At 35.1% G+C, this 22,772-nt stretch overlaps 1 protein-coding gene across 8 annotated transcripts in view; it reads left to right on the top strand.

Moving 5' to 3' along the window:
- Positions 1-20,245, top strand: part of PIKFYVE (phosphoinositide kinase, FYVE-type zinc finger containing) — a 73,482-nt gene extending 53,237 nt beyond the window's left edge. For 7 of the 8 annotated variants that reach the window (XM_011369636.2, XM_023536258.1, XM_023536254.1 and 4 more), the window contains 15 exons: positions 880-970; positions 3,265-3,325; positions 4,193-4,330; positions 5,118-5,238; positions 6,714-6,809; positions 8,272-8,355; positions 9,078-9,175; positions 10,688-10,852; positions 12,173-12,232; positions 12,904-13,080; positions 13,764-13,867; positions 14,594-14,722; positions 15,701-15,962; positions 16,377-16,451; positions 17,001-20,245. In XM_011369636.2, coding sequence (XP_011367938.2) covers positions 880-970; positions 3,265-3,325; positions 4,193-4,330; positions 5,118-5,238; positions 6,714-6,809; positions 8,272-8,355; positions 9,078-9,175; positions 10,688-10,852; positions 12,173-12,232; positions 12,904-13,080; positions 13,764-13,867; positions 14,594-14,722; positions 15,701-15,962; positions 16,377-16,451; positions 17,001-17,116 — 1,777 coding nt within the window. In that variant the 3' untranslated portion in view covers positions 17,117-20,245. The remainder of the gene's footprint in view (positions 1-879; positions 971-3,264; positions 3,326-4,192; positions 4,331-5,117; positions 5,239-6,713; positions 6,810-8,271; positions 8,356-9,077; positions 9,176-10,687; positions 10,853-12,172; positions 12,233-12,903; positions 13,081-13,763; positions 13,868-14,593; positions 14,723-15,700; positions 15,963-16,376; positions 16,452-17,000) is intronic. The other variant, XM_023536255.1, reaches the window with a different exon arrangement.
- The last annotated feature ends 2,527 nt before the right edge of the window (positions 20,246-22,772 follow it).

The following is a 22,772-nucleotide window of genomic DNA, read 5'->3' as shown; positions in this document are numbered from 1 at the left end:
ATGGTAATATTTCATCTTTTCTTATGGCTGAGTAGTATTCTATTGAATATATGTACCATATCTTCTTTATCCAGTCATCCATTGATGGACACTTAGGTTGTTTCCATGTCTTGGCTATCATGAAGAATGTTGAAATGAACATAGAAGTGGGTGCATATATCATTATGAATAAATGTTTTCAAATTTTTTGGTTAGATACCCAGTAGAGGGATTGTTGGGTCATATGGTAGCTTTATTCTTAATTTTTTGAGGAACCTTCTTACTGATCTCCATAGTGGCCGTACCAATTTACAATCCCTCCAGCATTGTATAAGGGTTCTTTTTCTCCACATCCTCTCCAACACGTGCTATTTCTTGTCTTTTGATAATGTCATTCTAACAAGTGTGAGGTGGTAGAAATTCACTTTTTTATTTGATCTTATGAGTCCAAAATGTATATACTGTTTCCATTTCACAGAGAAACAAACTATGGCTCTAAGAGACTAAGGAATTTGCCCAAGTTATAAAGCTGTTAATTGTCAGAACTTGGCTTTGAGCTTAGGTGTATCCATCTTTAAAGCCTGTGTTTTTGATGTTACGTTATGCTGTCTCTTATAGTAATTTGCCGTTCTTTTATAACTATAGTCATATCAGTAACAGCTCTTGATACATTGATTAGAATACATGCTGCCGAAGCGAGCACAATTCGTTGATTAGAAATAAGACAAAAACTTAGTTATGTACAACTTTAGAATCTATTGAAATCAAAATGCAATCTGAATATTAGGAAAATGTAATTATTGTGGTTTCAGAGCTGTAAGAAGAAAATTTATAAGTGTCATATAGAAATAAAACCATATTCTTTTATTTGTTTGTTTTCTTTTTTTCCTTTAATTGTAGGTTGCAGGACCTTTTCCAGCAGGAAAAGGGTAGAAAGAGGCCTTCAGTTCCTCCAAGTCCTGGAAGACTGAGACAAGGGGAAGAAAGCAAGGTAATAAAATGTAGTCTTGTCTCTAGACCTTCATTGATATAAATATTATAATTAATTTCCTTTATGATATTTAGAAGTGGTAGTTTAATATGCACTTTATTAATAATATAAAATCGGGGTTTTTATTTTAAAGTTGTGAGGTTTCAGGGAGACATGACCTAGATTAATTTTTTATCTTAGCCTGAAATAAAATGTTATAATTCCTTTATTAGAAACATTTATTAAAAGCTGCTAGCTACTGGCATTAATGAAGATAGTATCACAGTGGTAATAGGTGCTATAAAGAAGTTGTGGATATTCTGAGTATAAAATAGAGTCCTGATTTATTTTGCTTTCACTTTCGGGTGTTCTTTATCTCTGTGTTTAAGTGAGAAGCTTTTCTTAAGGGGTCTGGGTTAGTTCTACACATTGATTTAATTAGCCTTTCCTAACTGTGTTAGTTTTCTCTTGTTGCTTAACTAATTACCACAAACTTTATGGGCTAAAACACAAATGTATTATCTCACAGTGGTCATTGGTCTGGTACAGTGTGGCTGGGTTCTTTGTTCTGTCTCACAGCTGAAATGAAGATTTCAGCCAGGGCTGTTATCTTACCTGAGGTTCAGGGTCCCCTTCCAAACTTATCCAGGTTGTTGGCAGAATTCGGTTCCTGGAGGTTATAAGACTGAGGATCCCCTTTTGTTGTTGTTAGTCAACCAGGATGATTCTCAACTCCTAGGGGCTGCTTGCTTTCCTTGTCATGTGGCTCCTTCCATCTTCAAAGCCCCATGCTTCAGATCTTCTCATGCTTTAAATCTCGGATTTTTTCTGTGTCTGACCTCTAAACATAGATTTAAGGGATACGTGATTAGGTCAGGCCTACCTGGATAATCCTCGCTCCCTTAAGGTTAACTGATTTGGGACCTTAAATACATATCGTTTTGTACAAGTCTATAATACCTATAGAACATTTTCATGAAATAATGGATCCAAGTGCTTTAAATCTTTGTTTTATTTAGTAATATATAATTGAATTCTTCATTTTTGTCTCATAAATAACTGTAGGAATCACTTTTCCTTAAAGTGTAGGTGAGGAGAAGAATAAAGATTATTGAAGATGATTTGTATATTAGTATTTGCAAAGTAGTCTAGGGCTAGCACAGACTGCTAATGGCCCTTCATTTGCCCACTGAAGAAACTGCAATGCTAGTGATGTAAGACCTTTAACTATAATATGTAGACACAGAATTTAAAATATAAAATTATTCAACAGATGATAATCTTTTTGAAAGGTTGAAAGTTGACTGGAAAATCTGTAGCACTGCCTTTATATTCATTCATTTGACAAGTAGTTCTTGAGTGCTTTTGGACACTGTTCTAGGTTCAAGTCATACATTTGTGAACAAAGGCCATTGTCACTGCCCCCATTGAACATTTGTCTAATGAGGAGACTGAAAAATAAACGGATGAACCAATAAACATTTAAAAAACAGATGAAAAAAAACTGTAAAGAAAAAAATGAGGGAGATGGAGCGTATTGCGGAAGGAATGGGTGGTGGTTGGTTATTTTATATAGAGTGGCCAGGAAGGTTTCTCTGGTGTAGTGAGCAGATCTAAAAACATTCTAAGCAGCAGTCTAAGAAATTACTTTGTAATCAAATTGTGCACAGAGCTTATAGTCATTCTAAATATATCTTATCTGTGGATAATGGGACTTGAGAAAGTCAGTGGTTGATAAAAGATTACTAGGTTTAATGGATAATCATAAGTAGTTCCTAGTTGCTTTAATACTAAGAAGTGAGCTCCTGTTGAGTGCAATATTCTGAAAGTGTGGTTCAAGGACCCCTGGGAGCCCAACACCCTCTCAAGGGCTCTACAAGATTTCCCTTTTTCAACTACGTGCTGATGTGAAGCTAGATATTTTTTATATACTTAAATCATAATAATATAGCTCAACAGGTTAAATGCAGAAGCCAGAGATGAATCTCCCTGTCTTCTATTAAGCTAGTCATTGAAGTATTTGTAAAAATGTAAAATAATGCCACTCTATTACCAATTATTTTTTGGAAAATAGCTATGTTTTAAAAAGATATTTATGTTAACATATAATGGTTTATTGTCATTTTTAAATGAATTGATAAATTTCTATTAAGGTAAAAATTGGAAGATATAACCATATAAAAGCCATGTGAGTGCCCTAATGATTCTTGGGATTGAAGGAGTCCTGAGACCAAAACGTTTAAGATTCATTTGGTTAAAAATTTTTTAAAATGTGATTTTAACGTTCCCTTAACAAAGTATTTAATTCTCCACAGATAAGTGCAGTGGATGCATCTCCACGGAATATTTCTCCAGGACTTCAAAATGGAGAAAAAGGTGGGTCTTTAGGTCTAATGATCACCTGCCATTGTGTTTAAAGAATTTCTTAGTCTAGTAATTGTTTTTAACTGCTAATTTTGAGAATTTTTTTTCTAATGCAGTTGTTCTTAGACTTCTTTTCCTTTCCTGTAGAGCATTTGTAGCACTGTCAGTTTAGAGTTATCATAAAATATATTGCAAGAAGAAAATTAAGGATCCTGAAATGTAACTAAATAGAGAAGGCCTCTGTTAGGGGAAGAACAAACAGAAAAAAGGAGGTTGAATTTCTCTTTTGCTTGTTACAAAGTCAACCCCCAGGTTTCACTGCAAAAATCTTACAAAGTTTTATATTTTTATGTCACTAAAATCTTTTCTAGACTTAGGCCGTTTTTCACAATATTTCCTTGAATAACTTGGTGACATCCTAGAAAGTTTGTAGGGAAATTGACTGAGACTATATTTGTAGAATAAGAGCTCAACTAACTCATAGTTCTTGGCATTTTTCTATTATAATTAAATGAATGTTCCCCCTGAGAATAAGCATGTGATTTTTTTCCTAATAGTGTCATAATATCATTCCCTATTAAATTGAATGAACTAATATTGGTAGGCGGTATGGTCAAGTACAGGGTGTTGGATAGGAGTCAGACTTGGTTACCAGTCATAATGCTGTCACTAAGATCCAATCTGATTGTAGTCAAGTCATACAGCCTGCCTGGATTTTTATATCCATTACTAAAATATGCACTAAAATGGCCTCAATAATTTTTAGGAAGCTAAAATTCTTTGGTTTATGAAGTAAAAATATCAGTGGCACTTTAAAAACATCACTGTCAGGTAGGAATGGACTAAATGTTTTTAAACATCTCATTTGTTTTTCTTTAGAGGACCGCTTCTTAACAGCCTTGTCCAGTCAGAGCTCCACCAGTTCTGCCCATCTCCAGCTGCCTGCTCCGCCTGAAGTCACGTCTGAGCAGTTGACAGGAGGGTCCTCTGAACTAGACACAGCCAGCATTCCCGAAGGTGCAGTTTATCACTTTTACTGTACTTCTTCCAAAAGAGAAAAACACTCTGAATGCTTTGACATAATGCTTTCCAAACCCTTAGAATTAAAAAATTTTATACTTATTGAAAGAGCTCTTTTATAGCTTTTTTACCATATCACTTCTTCATTTGTACTATTGGACACGTAAGTATTTCAGTAACAAAATGTTATTTGGCTGCATCTACTTTTTGGGGAATATTACTTTCTTAAGTCCCATAAAGTATAACCAATAAGAAAACAGGAGAAATTGCAACTGTTTCTCCAACAACAAATATGTGTTTTGCTAATAGCAAATTTATGCCTTCTCTCTTGCTTTCTATTTAAGTAGTAACTACTTATAGTGCAGACTTTAAATATAACTTAAATTGCACTTACACTCAGATGTAATAGCCACAGTGCACGTAATTGAGTTGAAGTGACAACATGAACAACTGTGACTAAGCGCATGCATACTCAGGCAGTAATCCCATCATGGCTGCTGCCTGGCCTCAGCATTGATTATAGGACGATCTCAATGTCAGAAATGTTAAAGTGTAAAAAAATTAACCCCTTGGAGTCAGTACTGGGTATGCTTCACTGTTGCTTCTTGTTTCAGCCCATAATATTCATTATTGCTATATCAGAAATTTTACACCATAATTGATAATTATGATGTGCATACATCTGTGTTCCAAAAAGGAACAGAAATAAAGTTAAATAAAGCTTTATAGTTTTTTACTCTTCCTGAATATTAACTAACATATAAGTGAATATTTTGCATCCTAGATGTGTTTGATGGACATTTGTTGGGATCCACAGACAGCCAAGTGAAGGAAAAATCAACCATGAAAGCCATCTTTGCAAATTTGCTTCCAGGAAATAGCTATAACCCTGTTCCGTTTCCTTTGTAAGTATTATAAAAGCTAGCGGCTGTTGGGTGGTTTTATTTTTTACTAAATTAAAAAAAAACTCTCCCTATAGATTTACTCTCTGTATTTAAATATGTTTAACTGTATATAAGTATTTCTCAGTTCTATATTACACGTCATCACAGTAAAATAGATGTCTTTTGGTATAATGTAATTTGTAGAACATGTGATCATTGTTATATAGTAGGTGAGTGAATGAAAAAAACATTAATGTTGCTTAATGCTTAAGATTACTGTTTCTAAAAACAAGTGTTTATATATATTTGAAGATATACTACTGTACCTGCTGATCTCAGAATCCTAAAAACAAATTGCTGATTGTATGTGAGGATGATATTGCTGACCCAGTAATTTACTGTGAGTTTTCTAACAGTGGTAATGAATTACAATGACCCATACAAGTTTTTATGTGATCTTGTTTGTACTGGGCTCACTCACAATGGGAAAAAATAAAGGCTGGTGATAGGAATGCTTTTCTTCTGCTGTTTGGATGGCAGGTGCTGCTCTTGTTACTTTTGTACAGGTGTATCCACATTTGTTAATAAGGACTTTGTTCTTATCTGACGTATGTATTAATTTATTCAGTCAATATTTAAACTTACTGAGCACCAGCTCTAGTGCCCCAGGATGTGGAAAAAGATTAATAAGGAGAAATCACTGCTTTCAGGAGCTCACAGTCTTGGAGAGGAGACAAGTAGAGACTCATAGTATAGCTTCTTGCCCCAACCAGATTAGGTGTCTTTGTTATACGCTCTCATGATTCCCTCACGGCACTCACCACAGAAGGCATTGTATTTATCTGTAGGATTATTTGTTTTTTTAATCCCACTATACTGTATACTCTACCATGACTATTTTTTTCACTATTATATTGTTAATGTCTCGCACATGTTAGGTGCTTAGTAATAGTTTTGCTCAGTAAATAACTGTTACTCAAATGAATGAATGCTTCCCTATGGGATTTAGGGTGGAAGTTGGAGGAGCAAGATTTGGGGTAAAATGAGTCACAGCGTTGAGTTTCCTTGTGATATTAGGAGAACAGTTATGTTATTTCTTGTTGGACTAGTAGTACATTTCCACAATTTCTAAAAGACTTTACTTTCAAGCTTATAGTAGAGCAAAATCTTTTACACTTTTGCTGTTCATTGTAAGTCATTTTTGAGATGAATTTGGCTTAATGTCTTGTTAGTGTAGAAAGCTTTGTTTAGAGTAACTGTTCCAGAATGCTCTGATTTGAAAACTAATAATTTTCAAAAACTGATAATTTTTAATTGCCTTTAAAAACTTTGACTGTTAGGTTCAAGTTTGCATACATTTTGGCTTAATTATATTCTTATAATTATATACTATGTTGTTAAGATTGCATTTATTAGCAATGTGTTAATGGTTTGTATATATGATTTTTTTGCTAATTTTGTGCTTATTTATTTATGTACTTTAAATTTTTGAACAGTGATCCAGATAAACACTACTTGATGTATGAACACGAGCGGGTGCCCATTGCAGTCTGTGAGAAGGAACCCAGCTCCATCATTGCTTTTGCTCTCAGGTATTATTCATGGGGCTTTTTCACCTATGGTTGTATTTTTATATTTTACGTATAGTTTTTAATTTCCTTATCGTTGAGATGTTACATAAAATAGAGCAAATATGATTATAAGTAAAAAACATATAATCTGAGTGTGATAGCTTATTTTCTTGTATCTCAAATTATACTCTCTACCCAAATGATTATAGGATGATTCTTAAGCCAGCTCCTAATAACTAAATTGACTAGACAAGTTATTTACTAATCCTTTAACCATTCTCTGTAATATAGTATGTATCCACTATATCCCTTCCTTGATTTACTTATTGACATAATGCTTAGAACATATCGGCCCTACGTTATCTGAATATCTTTTTTCGTACTCTTCATTCATTTCCTTCCTGCTTCTCACACATAGCAGGTAAAGTTTCTTACTTAGGGTAATGCTGTTTCTGTACCTTAACCCATTTATATGTCCACCGTTGTGTATCCTAAAGAAGTATTCCTCTTTAGAAATAGATATGTTATGTCAAAAAGAATAAAGCTTTTAAATCTTAATGATATCTTGGCAGTGGTAGAACTTAGTTTAAGTAGAATCTAAGATGTTTAATTAAAAAAATTTTTTTCTGTTGCAAGGTATTGAAATTTTGATTTTGTATATATTGGTTACAAGGAGTCCACTTATTCAATAAATTTTGAATGTCTACAATGTGTGATATACTAGGTATTGGATATATAGAGGGTAAACAGGATAGATTTATATGCCTCAGCATATTTATGGAGTGTAGAGTTTACTGTTTGAATAAAGAAGACTTTTTACCTTTAGAAGATTCCATATTAAAAATTTTTTATCATTGCCTTTTGGCCTTTATCAAGCTAGTTAGTATTTGCTTCTCACTTTATTGCTTAGACATACTACACTAATAAGAAAGGTAGGAAAGTCAACCAAATCAAAAATATATTTTTGTACTATCAGGAAGCAAATATTCTGGTTGAGGTAACCTTTTTTAATGTCCTGGCAAAATAATACACCCAAAGATGCTTCTTGTTTCCTAACATCTGATTTATCTAAATTAGGGCTCCCAGGCTGTGAGTATAAGAGTTGAACTTTTTTTTTTTGGCTGATGCAACATAAAAAAATTTTCAGTAAAGCACTCTCAAGTTCCTTTCCTCTCTATTGTACTAAACCCTGAAGTATCGTACTTGTAAATCAGCTTTCAAACAATTAAAGTATTTCATCCAAATGTTAGTATGTAGGCTCTCTCCATCTTTGTTTAGGATATTGATAGTGGTTGGTGTGTTGAGTTGTCTATTGTATTCTCTCTGGAGACAGATACTTGATAACTTTTGTTAAGTGTATTTGTTTAATTATGGATACTTATAATGATTGTGTTTTTTATAATATAAAGCTTATTCGGAAGCATATAATTTATTTTAAAAGGAGTGTAATGTTTAACATTTTTCAACCTGTTTCTACCCTAAGTTGTAAAGAATACCGAAATGCCTTAGAGGAATTGTCCAAAGCAACTCTGCGAAACAGTGCTGAAGAGGGGCTTCCAACAAATAGGTGATCCATGATTAAGTAGAATCTATTTTAATTTAGCTATGTCATCTTTCTAAATGCTCATACTTCAATTTTATCAGTATGAAAGTTTTTGGGATACACACTTGTATTTTAGCCAATAATTGATAGAGCAAAAATCAACTATAGCAAAAGACCTTAAACTCTTTCTTTGGATACTATTTTCTGATAATTGCCATAGAAGTCAATGTATATTATAGATTTAAACTTTCAACATTTTAAATTCTCTTTAAAAAATAGTAGTTTGTGAAATTAGTAAGCTACTGCTTATCTTTGTATCTTAAAATATTTGTGAGTTTTCCATAATAATTAAAGATCCTAATAGTTAAAACAAAACAAAAAACCCAAAACCCCCAAAACCATTTCTTTTAGTATGTTTAGTATTCGAGACATTTAAACAGAAATTATCATAGGCTCATTATTTTGATTCTTACTGAAATAGGTTTCCCAACTTCACTAAAGCCTGTGCACAAGCTTTTATAATATTCCTCCATATACATTTATAGTTAAAACGGTTTGCCTTTTTTTTAAGTCCAGTAGACATTTTAAGACTTCCGTGTTATAATCTGTATTTATAGAAATTATGAATCAGATTTATGATATTGTGGGTTTGATATGTGGGGAATAGATTAATGAAGGAATCAGAGTACTTGCTATTTTCTGTCTGAATAATATAAAACCAACTTTTCTTTTGTTTTTCATTTTAGTACTTTAGATAGCAGACCAAAGAGTAGCAGCCCTGTTAGATTACCTGAGAGCAGTGGAGGACAGACGAACCGCACAGCGGAAACAGAACCACAACCAAGTAAGATTACAAATGGAGAAGCAGTTATTATTAGTTTTGTTTGTAATTGCAGTTTGAAGAAGAAAACACACAAGAAATACTGTCTGGCAAGGATTTATTACTTCTGGTCTTTGAAATATAGTATGGATTTAGAATTTTTTGAATATCCTCTTTTATACATATTTTGCTTATTTTTGATTCTTAAGTTTATTGAATTTGGAACTCCTAGAAACTCGGAGTTATGCAGAAAGAAGGAGGATCTGGCTTCTTAGCTCGGGCTATCAGTTTAAAGTGTACGACCTAAGAAATATGACAGCAGCTTTTTTTGTTGTTTTTACAGTGTTGCTGGCATCGTGAAAAGAACTCCTTATGCATTTTCTCCTTTAATCCCCACAGGAACCACATAAGGGTTATTTGACATAGCCCAAATTTTTTAGAAAGATGGTTTAGACTTAGATTAAGCAATTTTCTCAAATTATACAGGTAGTGGAGAACTGGGTTTTCAACTTTGGTCTTTGTCAGTTAGGAATGTATTCACTACAAGTAATAGAAAACTCGCGGCTAATGGGGTTTAAGCAAATGACAGTTTATTCTTCTAAAATAACAATGTCTCCAAGTGGGCAGTTGCTGGTAGGGGTTCAGCTACTCAGCATCGTCACAACAACATATAGGGGTTTCTCTATGATTCTCTTAAGTTTTACTCATGGTCGGAAATGTTCCACTTTATGTTGACATTTGAGGCAGCAAGAAGGGAGATATGAGTTACAGCTGTTCCTTTTTATTAGGAAAGCAGCAATTTCCGCTTTCAGTCTCATTAGTTAGGACTGAGTCTCAGTGCCACCCCTCCCTGCAGAGGAGACTGAGAAAGTGGTGAGCAGCACTGTCCTGTTTGGCTTATGCACATCATAATTTGTTTCCTGGGGCTGTACACATGGCTGTCCCCCTTCCCCCACCACAAAAAAATAATTAGTTTTGTTAGCAAGGATCAAAGTGGGATTAAGAGACCATAATGATGTCCGCCACCCTACACGAGCACTTTATGATTCACATTTGATATGGTTTTGTAGATGGTAAAGGTACAAGATTAGAATCATGTATACTAAGCTCATAGAGCATTAGATCATATATAATAATCTCAAAACTAAGAAGAGTATAGAGCAAGCTTTAGTAATATTTTTGGCCATTCTATATTATTTACTTTCTGAAGATGTTAAAAACAAAATCTTATATTTTGCTGTGTTAAAATGTAGGAATACAAACAAGAAAAATATGTCACCTTTCACTTTGAATTCTCATAGCTCGTAATGTTGTTTTGTATTAGTTTAATTAATTGTATTGTAATACTATAAAAATTCAGCCCAAACTTACTCTTGTTGCTTAAGTTACTGTGACTGCCTTGGAAAGATATTTTTCAGAGGTTTTATGTAGAATTCTACCCTTATAAAACGGTTACAGCTAACAGAGAATGAGTTGAAAATTTTAAATTTTTCAACATATAGTGACCTGTATTTATATGTTGCTTCTTATTTGTAGCCAAGAAAGCTTCTGGAATGCTGTCCTTCTTCCGCGGGGCAGCAGGGAAAAGCCCTGACCTCTCTTCCCAGAAGAGAGAGACCTTACGTGGAGCGGACAGTGCTTACTACCAGGTTGGGCAGACAGGCAAGGAGGGGACAGAGAGTCAAGGCACTGAGCCTCCAGGTGTGTTAAAGGAGACCAGATGTACTTATTCTAGGCTTTGGTTTACTCATTTTAGTTATGTTCCTTATAGCCTTAAGTAGATAATTCTAACTGCTAAAACCAGGGCCTTCCCCGACTTCTCAGATCTCAGCATGGTAGAGTGGAAAAAGCACGGCACTTGGAGAGTCCGGCTGGGTTCACACATCATTGCTATCACTTACTGTGTGGTAGAATCAAATCCCTAGTTTCCATACCTGTCAATTGGCAAAAGCAATGTCTTTCAAGGTTTACTGAGAACTAAGTGACATTACACATGTAAAATATCTGTCTCACCATGTAAATCCTGGCGTATATTCAAGTGTGTTTCTTCCACTACACCCCCCAGATGTTTCCTTTCTTTTCCGGTTCCTATAAGGTTGAGACTGTTGATGTCCACCTTCATTTTGGTATTTAAAAAATATGTCTACCTGATTATGTTTGAGCGTGGGTTAGACCAAACTATGCTGACTTGCTTTTGTAAATAAGAGTGTATTGGGACACAGGCACGCCCACCCATTTACTGACGTCTGGCTGCTTTCATGTTACGTTGGCAAGTCAAATAGTTGAGACTAAGAAACTTAACATCTGGCCCTTTACAGAAATATATTGGCAGGCCCTGGGTTAGATCATGAATTAGTTTATTTTAAAATGCAATTAATTGCACGGTAAAATTTCATTGATAATTAAGATATCTGTTTAGTATTCTATAGGCTGCCTTTGGGCTTGTGATTCTGGAAAGGCATCGGTGCTTTGAAAAAACAGTTTTGAAATGTGAAACTTAGAGGATGACTTGTTCTTCTAGATATTAAAAAGTGCTCCAAATCTACGATAATTACAGTGGATCTGGCAGTAGGTTGTTGGACAGACCAAATATAAAAAAAAAAATAGCTCTGAGGTAGACACTGGTATATTTTATATATTACATAAATATCTTAGTATGTGGTATAGGGGAAGCATTATTCCACTTATGGGCAAAACTGGTCATAAACTCTGATAAAGAAGCAATGGAAACTCTTATGTAAGAGCCGATTTAGCATATTGCTATTATAGGAATCACTTAAATATGAGAAAAATTATTCTTTAACCTAAATTCTCTTTTTTAATCTAAAAATTGATCTTTCAAAAGGTACACATATTTTTATTGTAATAGTTTACACAGTTTAATTGTATACATAATGCTAGAGAGTGACTTGACTAGGATAGAGTTGACCTGTTTTTAATGTTATATCAGGGGAAAAACAGGCAAAATGGAGTGATAGCTGTTAAAAACTTTGGCTTTACTACTGATATTAAACCTTTTAGATGAAGCAGATGGAGGAGATACACAAAAGAAACAACTCACAAATCCACACGTGGAGCTTCGTAAGTATGAGATTAAATATTGTTGGTTTGGGGACAGGGACTATAATTGAGCAAACTATTATTCGAGGCTTCTAGCTTTATACTAGGTAAATATCCTACTTCTTGAACTACATTAAGTGTGTGTGCTGACATAACTTCTATTTAATCTAGATTTAGTTTATAAAATATATATTGTTCATTTCAAAGAAAGTTAATTTATGAATTTAATTGAGTTATAATTTATAAATTATAATTCTTTTTAGTTTCTAATGTTTAAATAATTACTTATTGTGTAATCTAGAGCCACAGAGCCTTGACAAAGTATGTAGAATTGTCTGTATCTCTGTGGGTGCCAAAAATTTATCATCCAGAATAACATATACAGTAAAATTTAAGATGTAAAAGTACAATGATTAAAATACAGTGATCAGTATAAAATGGGAAATGGGCCTTATATTATGTTTGATTTTTCTGTAAATTTGTAAGGGTGGTCATCAGATGCTCTCTAACCCTCTCTAAAGATCACTTTAACAAAATTGTAATATTCAGGGGTATAGTAGACTAAACATGAAAAATGCTATCATGGAGAAAATTAAATGATGGCCTTTGGTGGGGGTGGGGAAGTGGGCAAGAGGAAAAAGATATTTCCAATTCATAAAAGCTTTTTTTTTCTTAAACACTTCTGTTTATAGAATTTTCTGACGCTAATGCTAAGTTTTACTGTCGGCTCTACTATGCGGGAGAGTTTCATAAGATGCGGGAAGTGATTTTGGGCAGCAGTGAAGAAGATTTCATTCGTTCCCTTTCCCACTCGTCACCCTGGCAGGCCCGTGGAGGCAAATCAGGAGCTGCATTTTATGCAACTGAAGGTTTGTCTTTTTAATTTTTTGCTAATTAAGTAGTATCCATCTTTTTCTCTCAAATAATTTATGAATGACTTGAACTGAGGTAGTAGGACACTGTCAATTGGCAAACAAATTTTTGTTTTTCTTTTTACATTTATGCCGTGTCATAAAATATTTAAAAGCATATACATGTATATGATACCTCAGAGCTGATGAGAGAAAGGTAAAAACAGAAATATTTAACCTGAAAATAGGTTCCTAACAGTGAGGCTTACAGAAGACCGTACCACTTATACCTCATGCTTCATTCTCCATGCCCTGTGAAAGCAGAATTATTTGAGATAATGCAGCAGGAAGGATTTTACTTGATAAGAACTTTCATAACCATTACTTATTGGACTACTTACTAACAAAGGAGTTCATAAAATTTTACTTCGTAGTTTTAAAAAGTAGATCATCTAGCTGTGAATTTAAGGGTGGTACTTACTGTCAAAAGTAGAGGTTCTTGACTATAAATCCGTAGAAGCCCTTTTAAATGTTGAATTAACGGAGGACTATGTTCTGATCAGATTTTTCTCTGTGACATTAGAAAATGTTCCTTAAAAACGTGAAGCAAACAGATCATTTTGGATTTTTGGAATGATTTATTATAGATTACCTCAGTAAATACTGTGATTGAATAAACACGTGAAATTTCTGCCTTTTAGATGATAGATTCATTTTGAAGCAAATGCCTCGTCTGGAAGTCCAGTCTTTCCTCGACTTCGCACCACACTACTTCAATTATATTACAAACGCTGTTCAACAAAAGGTAGAAATCCCAAACCTTGGTCGATAATTAGAATTTGCTAGGCTTTTTCACATCCTGAGAGGTAGTCTGAATGGCAGTTTTTTCCGTGGTAAGATATGAACAGGACATGACTGGATTTCTGTTGTTACTGAGGTGTGATGGAATGCAGTGATTTCAGACTCTTTCCTCCCTTTGCCAGTGAGGAACCAAGAGACCCTTTGCAAGTTGCATTTAATTAGTATATATAAAAAAGTCAATTAAAAACATTAAAACTGAAAGAAAATAGCTGTATATTTAACAATTTGTAATTTTGCTGAGACAGACAGATGTTTGAAACATGTTGAGAAATGAGGGCGTGGATCCGGTAGGCAGAAAGAGAGGAGCCACTGGCCCAGGTTTGCCTAGTTGTCATTGAGCAGTGACCCTTTCAGTAGGCATATGAGGGAGTCATGGATTTTTTTTTCATTTACAGTTTATTGCTTGTTATTGGGGAAATTCTATGTTATAAAATTTGCAAATGGAGCAGTTGTGAAAGATTATCCCTTGGGAGAATGTTGAGGATCTAATATATTTATTGGCATTCCTGCCTTACTTGCTCCTGAGATTCAAGGGCTTGCGTTTTTTCCCAAGTTCTCTGGTCATGTTAATAGAAAATCATGTTTGGCTATTGCATGAATAATCCAGATATTGGTATTAAATTACAAATAATCCCTTTTGATAAGAGTTTATTCCTCTTTCCTTGATTAGCGGCCCACTGCCTTAGCCAAAATTCTTGGAGTTTACAGAATTGGTTATAAGAACTCCCAGAACAACACTGAGAAGAAGTTAGATCTCCTTGTCATGGAAAATCTTTTCTATGGGAGAAAGATGGCACAGGTAAGGATATTGGACTATGCAAAGCATTTAGTACCGGAGCACTTTGTACTTCAGGTTTCCGAATATCGTGAATCAGAGAATAACATCTTATTTGCCAGTAAAAATTAAACTTTGGTTCCCAGGAAAAATTTAACTTTTGACTGGTTGAACCCTAGAGGAAAGAATATTGTGGGCTGGTCCTAAAATTTAACATATTTGGTATCCTAGAAACATAGAATTACAGAATTAGAAGGCAGATCTACTTCCACCATCTCAGTTTTAAACATGAAGAAACTAAAACCCAGAGAAATTAAGTACTTTACAACATCACACAGATATTCCTAGAACTTAGGTTGGTCTATATTCTAGAACAGTACTCTTCAAAGTGCTGGTCCTTGAACTTTCCAGTCTGTGGTGAAATAAGGAGCTTGTACTAGAATGTCATTCAATGTGTTGTTTTCTTCTTCGAGAATGTCTTGCTATGCGAGAAACATCGGCTGAATTAAACAGTGTGCCTCAGGAGGTAATTGATTTATATTCTGGCACTAGCTCCTTATGTCACCGTGAGCCAAGAACAGCTAACTAGCAGTGGTCTGTCAAATCCACTTCCGGTCTAGTACCCAAGTCCTCTGACCTCTGAGTATGTTGTTTTTACTACTACCCCAAAATTCCTAGAGCTGTACTGTTGCTTCTACTTTGTTAATATTTCTTAAAGTTGATTAAATGGGTCAGTTATTTCTGAAATGTTTCTGTAACTGAATACTTGGTATTGATTTCATTTGATACAATTATATCACTATGTATTTTAAATATTATACAATTATAATGCATGCATATGACTTATGTTATATAAATTATAATTAAGTTTTTCAATTAAATTTAAAAGTGTATATAATGGTAGCGGCTACAGGGAACCTTTCTGCCCTTTTAATTTAATTACGTTAATTAATCTTATTTGTAGCAACTAATATAAATGACAGAAAATTTTCTTTCTGCTAGGTTTTTGATTTGAAGGGTTCACTTAGGAATAGAAATGTAAAAACCGATACTGGGAAAGAGAGTTGTGATGTAGTCCTGCTGGATGAAAATCTCTTAAAGATGGTTCGGGACAACCCTCTGTATATCCGTTCTCATTCCAAAGCTGTGCTGAGAGCCTCGATCCGTAGCGACTCCCACTTCCTTGCTAGCCACCTCATTATAGATTATTCTCTGCTGGTTGGACGAGATGATACTAGCAATGAGCTGGTAGTTGGAATTATAGGTAAGTCAATAAGCATCCCTTACTTATAGTTGATGATTGAAACCAGAGTAAAATTTGAAGATCATATTGAACCTGTTCTAGAGATTGCTTCTTGAATATTTTTACCAACTTTTATTGGAAAACTCAAAAATAATAGTTTTTAAATTCTAATACCTGCTATTCTGTTTCCTCATTTCCATTTTTATTATCTTCACCAAAAATATATTTGTATTAGAAAGTCACCTATAAATGAAGCCCTGTGAAAGAGGTTGTAAGGATTAAATGAATTAATATGGGGAAAAACCCTTAGGATAGCACCTGGCATGTTGTTAGCACTCAGTAGATGTTAGCTATTGTAGAAGGAATGGTGGTTACTTTGTCATCTGCTTATATTTACTAACATAACTTCACTGCTAATATCGCTCCCTGCAACAGATTACATTCGAACATTTACGTGGGACAAAAAGCTTGAGATGGTTGTGAAATCAACAGGAATTTTAGGAGGACAAGGTGAGTGGAATTTTCATTTGCTTTACCCTCGAAACTGTTCTTAGGTTTTCCTTATCATTTGACATTTTAAAATGGACAGTTTTTAAACTCTAAAAATCTAAGTGTGGTTATCTCTGATCTTATCATTTCCAAAATGATCAAGTAATAAAGGGAGTTGCGTAGGTGGGGAAATACTGGGTTTAAATTCGTGTTAAAAGGCCAGAGGTTCTCAAAATGAAAAGTTAAAAAAGAAAGGCTGGAGGTTCTGAATGAGAAGTTGTCTGTAATTAACACTTGAAATCGTCTTAAGTTCTCTGAACCCTGCTAGCCCCTTTGTGCTTTCACATATCTCTCTTCTCTGGGCAAGAGCTAGTCTTTTAAAATAGAAACTTTTATCTGGAATGCCTGATTGGTGTCATGTGGCTTGGTGAACAGCACCCTACTTCCTTTCTGAGGCTGCTGGGCTGCGTGTGTCTTTATGGTAGTTTAAATGAAAGGACGTAGTTGTTGAAGTCAGTTGCCCAATCTCTTATGTAACCAACAGCTTTATTTTCTTTTTCATAATCGTAGGTAAAATGCCAACTGTGGTCTCTCCAGAGTTGTACAGGACTAGATTTTGTGAAGCAATGGACAAATACTTTCTGATGGTACCAGACCACTGGACAGGCTTAGGTCTCAACTGCTGAAAAGAAGCAGTTGTTTTGAAATGGACCATGAAGAGAAGGGAGCTGGAACAAAGGACCAAAAATAAACTGCATGTTTTATTTCTTCATCACATTCACCACTGTTTGCCAAGGCCTTTCAGTTCTGCAGCTCTGCAGGCCATCTGTAACTGAAGGGTTAAAACTCTATGAATTTGCACTTTGTTGTTTGTTTTGTTTTGTTTTGTTTTTGTTTTGATACCTACAAATTGTCAACCCCTAGGCTGGAAAGTTGCTTGAACATTTTTCCACTTAAGCTAAAATATATAGACACATTTCAAAGGGCTAAGGTCAAATGTATGGTTAGAGATGAGATAGGGTGAAAAATAGGTTCTCCTATTTGCTAACAATCCCGTTAAGAAAACAGTGTTTCGTAGATTGTGACTCCCTTGTCATCACATTTGACACATTCTTTACTTAGAAAGCATTTGTAGAGCTAGTGAATTTTTTCGTTTGTTTCTTATGTAACAATTTAATGTTGCCTATTATCAGAATTTCTGAAACCTTTAAAAAATTCCAAATTATTCTATTAATGGCCAGTTAAACATACAGACAGAATCTTGTTTTTGTTTTACCAAGGAATTTGACTTAAATTGGGGATCCTGTCATGTTCTGTGTCTTGCCTTGTTTTCCAGTATGTTTGTTTTTCTGGTTCTGTCTTTACTTCTCTGTGCATGACAGGAGGCCATAACCATTAACTTTAAGCCTTTTTAAAGCTTGTTTACAACTTTTATGCAATTAGTATGTTAAACTGCTCTCACCTGCGTATGCTTTTATTGTAGGTTTTCCTCCCCATTTTCAGGGGAACGTTAGTAAATCTGTCTACAGTGACTAAATCCCCAAAGGGAGAATGATGAATGAAGGATTTTTTTTTTTTTTTTAATTTAAAAAACAAATTCAGCCCGATTCAAGAAATTTTGTAAGAGGGAAGCACTTGCTCATTTTTTTGTAGTGGTTAAGTTTCTTTTCCAATATAACCAGCAATTTAAGTGATATCTATAAAATCAAGAAGCTTCCAGTGCGGATATCCCTGTTTTCTAATTTTCTGTACCACTTTCTAGGCCAGTTGTGACTATTGAGAAATGTTAGAAGGTAAAATATTCTTAGTAAGGAACTGCTTGTGTAATAGAATGGTTTATAAAAAGTGATCGGAAGTACTAAACCTAATAATAACATAACCCTGGATATTTCCTCTTGGCTTCTTTCCATAACAAGGACAGGGATTTGGAGATCTATAAAATTGTAAGAGTTCTATTGTTTTCAGGCTTCCTATAATAGCACATTTCTATTGTAACTTTCACATAATAAGACAGAGAAATCTGGATATGTTCCATTACAGAGACTATAACACATGAAATAGGAACATTTTAGAAAGTTTGCTTTAGAGAATGAAAGCATTAGTTTGGTGTATGTTGCTTATAAGAAACGTTTGTTTTGGACTAGAAACAAGGTGACTAAGGACTTATGACTGATCTGATGATAAGCATTAAAAAAAAATAAACAAAAAAACCCAAACACGTGATTTTAGTTTCGATGTCAAAGACTAGGAAAGGAGTTGTGCAGGAGTGAAAAATATGTGGAACTTGGTTAACTTCTTATGTGTCCAGGAACAATGGATTTGCATCTCATTTTGAGTGAAGCACTGTCTTGTCTCTCTGTTCATTTTTTCCGTGAGGATACTTCCGGTGATTTATCCTGTCCACTTACTGTACCCCCAGTCAAGGACACTTCCAGTAGAAGGTGTCTCCACCTGGCAGCAGTCAAGTTCTTTCTTTCTTTTAGTCTTAATACTGCACATGGCTTGGATTCCCTATTAGAGTAGCTCCCGACGATAATTGTGTCTTATTTTGTTTTCCTTGTCCATGACTCGAACAACTATTTTTTTTAAAGTACTCCTGCCTCTTAGAAAATTTTGTGGCTAAAAAAAAAATTCCAATATAATACAATCTAAAGCAATACTTGTTCCCTCGTAAGGGTAATCTACACTTTTAAAACCGTCATAAGGGGAAATATAAAATTTAATTTGTTGTGAATGGTAGGACTATATCCCAGGCCCTTTGCTGCTCTTGTGTAGGCCACCCATAAATATAAGGCGTTTGAAATATTGTGCTGCTCAGTGTTAAGCATTGAATGACTTTACCTCTCTTGACTTCCCCTTCACGGCCTGGAGACTATTAATGCTAACAAGTTAAGAATAAGGAAGAAGTCTTAACACCTTTTTCCTTAGAATAAAATGTAAATCCCGAGAATAATTGATAGTTGCACAAGAAAACTATACAAACATGTTGCATTGTATAAAAATCTTATTTATAAATGTGAAGCTTTTCGATGCCATCAAAACTTTATTTAAAAATAAAAAAGTTTTTTCTTACCCAAGCCCAGGACAAATAAGGAGAATAAGCTGTTGCAAGCCCATTTGTACTCTATTGAATATTTTAAATTTATAGATAGTTAAAATTTTCTATAAAGTGTCCGGCTTATCACTTTTTCTTTGGTGCAGCCGTGAGTGGTTTTCCAGCTTTGGCTTTCCCTGGATAGTGTAAATAGTAGAGTTGGGCTGGTTTTGTGGCATCAGTTTCTTCTCGGCATTTTACCCATTAACAGTGCACTTGGATTACACTGCCAGGGCGAGTAACCCACCTGTAGAAAGTTTGCTTAGGTAGTAGAGTGGGAACTTGTGAATGAGCCTGGTGGCAAGACAGATCAGGCCATTCATTATTCCTCAAGTGTTAACATACTGACTTATGCAGTATTCAAAGCATCTAGTGTGATGCCTTTTGTTTGTTTTTGTAACGGGTGCAGTGTATTATAGAAAAATTAAAATTATAATGAGCATTTTTATTAATGCTTCTGTGCTGGTTTTGTAAAAAAAATGTACATTATGTCTTTTGACAGGTTTAATTTTAACTAGAGAAATGGTATTGTAAATCATAATAGCCTCTTTTAGTGTAAAAATTTAACAATTGATAATAATGTATTATATTGTATATATTTCTCTACTTTGGTTCCAGCTGTTTTATATGATTGACATGTTATTTAAGAGATAAAACCACCTTGACCTTTTGAAGACTTCAACTGTAGATAAAAAAGGCAATAAACTGAGAATCAACTTCACTTCGTTTTGAATCTACTTGAGGAAATGAACAAGGATGCGGTGGAGTTTGGTGTGGAGGCCTGGGCGCTGCCCTCTGTTCATTCTCTCCAACTTTGTTTTCCAAATCTAGACCTTTTCCTTCCATCCCAGAAAGGGGGTCTTAAACCCGTAAGTTCCCTTCTGCCAGTAAAAAGCAGCCCAGCCTTTTGTGCCCTTGCCTCACAGGGAGTGCCGAGTTTGCCTAGGGCTCTCTCTCAACTATTAGTTTCTCCTGCGTTCAGAGTTTACCGGAAGTGGATCCAGCACAGCAGCCCCTGTCAAGGGGCCTGGACTCACCCTGCAGGAGTGAGAGCCTGGCTCCTGGCACTGCCCCTCTGCTTCCTGCAGTAACCGAAAAGGTGCAGGCACCACGTTTTCCGTCCTCCCTTACTCGAAGTTTCGCGTCAGAAGTTAATTACAAAATTCCTGGGGTAATGCATAACGAAACTTTCTTTAACCTCATTTAAAATTTTGTGGTAAAAAAATGTCATCTGAACCATTTTTAAGTGTGTAGTTAACTATAAGTAGTGTTAATTATAGGCACATGGCACAATACTTGTTCAGAACTTTCTCATTTTGCAAAACTGAAACTATATCCATTAAACAACTTCTTTTCATCCTTCACCCCAGCTCCCTGTAAACATTCTACTTTTCCTTTCCATGAATTTAACTATTTTAGATTCTTCACTATAAGTGGAATCATATAGTATTTGTCTTTTTGTGACCTGCTTTTGTCACTTAGCATAATACTCTCAAGGTTCATCCATGTTGTAACATCTTCCTTTTTTAAGGTTGAGTGATACTTCATTGTAGTGTGTACCACATTTTTTAAATTTGTCATCAGTGGACATTTGGATTGTTCCCTGTCTTGGCCATTATGAACATGGGAGTGCAGATATATCTTCAGGATCCTTTAAAAAATTGTTTTGGATAAAGACAGAGAAGAGGAAATAATGTATCGCATGGTGGTTAGATTTTTTAACATTTTGAGAAAATGCCATACGGTTTTCCATAGCAGTTGCGCTATGTTACAACCCCAACAACAGTGCACAGGGGTTCTAATTTATCCACATCCCCTCCAACACTTATTTATTTAGCAACCATCCTAATGAGTGTGAGGTAATATCTCACTGTTTTGATTTGAATTTCTCTGATGACTAGTGATGCTGAGCATATTTTCATAATGCTTGTCAGTCAAAGTAAAAAGGTAGTTATCCAAGACTTAAAAATGATTTAAACAATTAAAATCTCTTCTAATTTAAGTCCTGTTATCTGCAGCAAATTCGCAATAGCATAACCAGAGATAGAAAATTTTAAGTAGATCAATATGCAAAACTATGCCTTGAGGTACCACCGGTGAGTTGTGACCTGCACACGGATACACACTATCACTTGGACAGAGCACACTCTGGGGAGCACTGAACCATGAGTCAGACTGCTGGTGTTGCCACCATCAGTGCCTTTCAGCTTCTCATTTTGAAAGTGCTGCATAACATCAAGGTTGTTCAAGAACGTCTAGGTGTAATTAATTGCCCTTTAGCTTATTGGCAGCAGAGCTTGGTATGTACTTCTAGATTTTTTTCACACAGAATTCGACTGGCATTTCTGCTGCTACCTTGTCAGTTCATCTAGGAGAAACCCATTTGACAGCTCCAGCCCCCCAACTGGTCGTCATTCCCACCACTGCTATGACTTAAAGCGCTCACGACAACGTATCATTCCAGAGCTGCTCCGTAGGAGAGTCCAGCTCAAGCCGCTAATAGAACAACAACCCGCTGTTCTAGACATGGTTCCTCTAGTAACATGTTTTGACTGGCCACACTGCTATTGTGTAGGGGCCCTGATGTATCTTTTCTGTGTTTGTCGGTAACTGCCCATAGGTGGAAATTACAAGAATTACTCTTAATTTCAGAGGATTGCTTTTGGTTTCTGTCCGTTAGAAGTGAATGCGATTATAGGTGACACTGAAAAAACTGGATGAGGTGGCTTGAGAAATCCAAGCTCTTCGGTTATAATGGAAGGTGGACATTCACTGCCCTGAGCCAAGCCTGGAAAGTGCTGTCTGGCACATTCTGTCTGGCTCTTACAGGAGTGGGATTTTTATCTGCGACTTCTCATCAACATGTTGTGTGCTATTCACAATCAGCGACACTCTTCTGCTCTGTCCTGATGGTAATAAACCACCTAGTGAACAGAGAGTTTCTCTGAAATAAATCAACTCATGGCTATTTTGCTTCATGTCACTTTGGTTCTCAATTCTTGTTTGATTGTGCAACATTTTCCCAAATTGCTGTTTTTGTGTACGCAAATTCACGGAAAATTATCAGTAGATGGATGATGCTAAAACACTTTTTATTTTGCTCCCAACCAACTTTAATTAGCCAGAGAAAACCTAAATTGTCTATAATAGAAGCTATTTTTGACCAAGAGTATATTATGTTGCAATATATAGACTGATGATCTAGAAACTTTTATGCTTAGATGATCACATAAATAAGATTTATGAAT

This window comes from Pteropus vampyrus, unplaced genomic scaffold (assembly GCF_000151845.1).
Source record: "Pteropus vampyrus isolate Shadow unplaced genomic scaffold, Pvam_2.0 Scaffold152, whole genome shotgun sequence".
NCBI classification, from domain to species: Eukaryota; Metazoa; Chordata; class Mammalia; order Chiroptera; family Pteropodidae; genus Pteropus; species Pteropus vampyrus.
The sequence above is the reverse complement of the archived record's forward strand: the minus strand, read 5'-3'. Positions and strand labels throughout refer to the sequence as shown.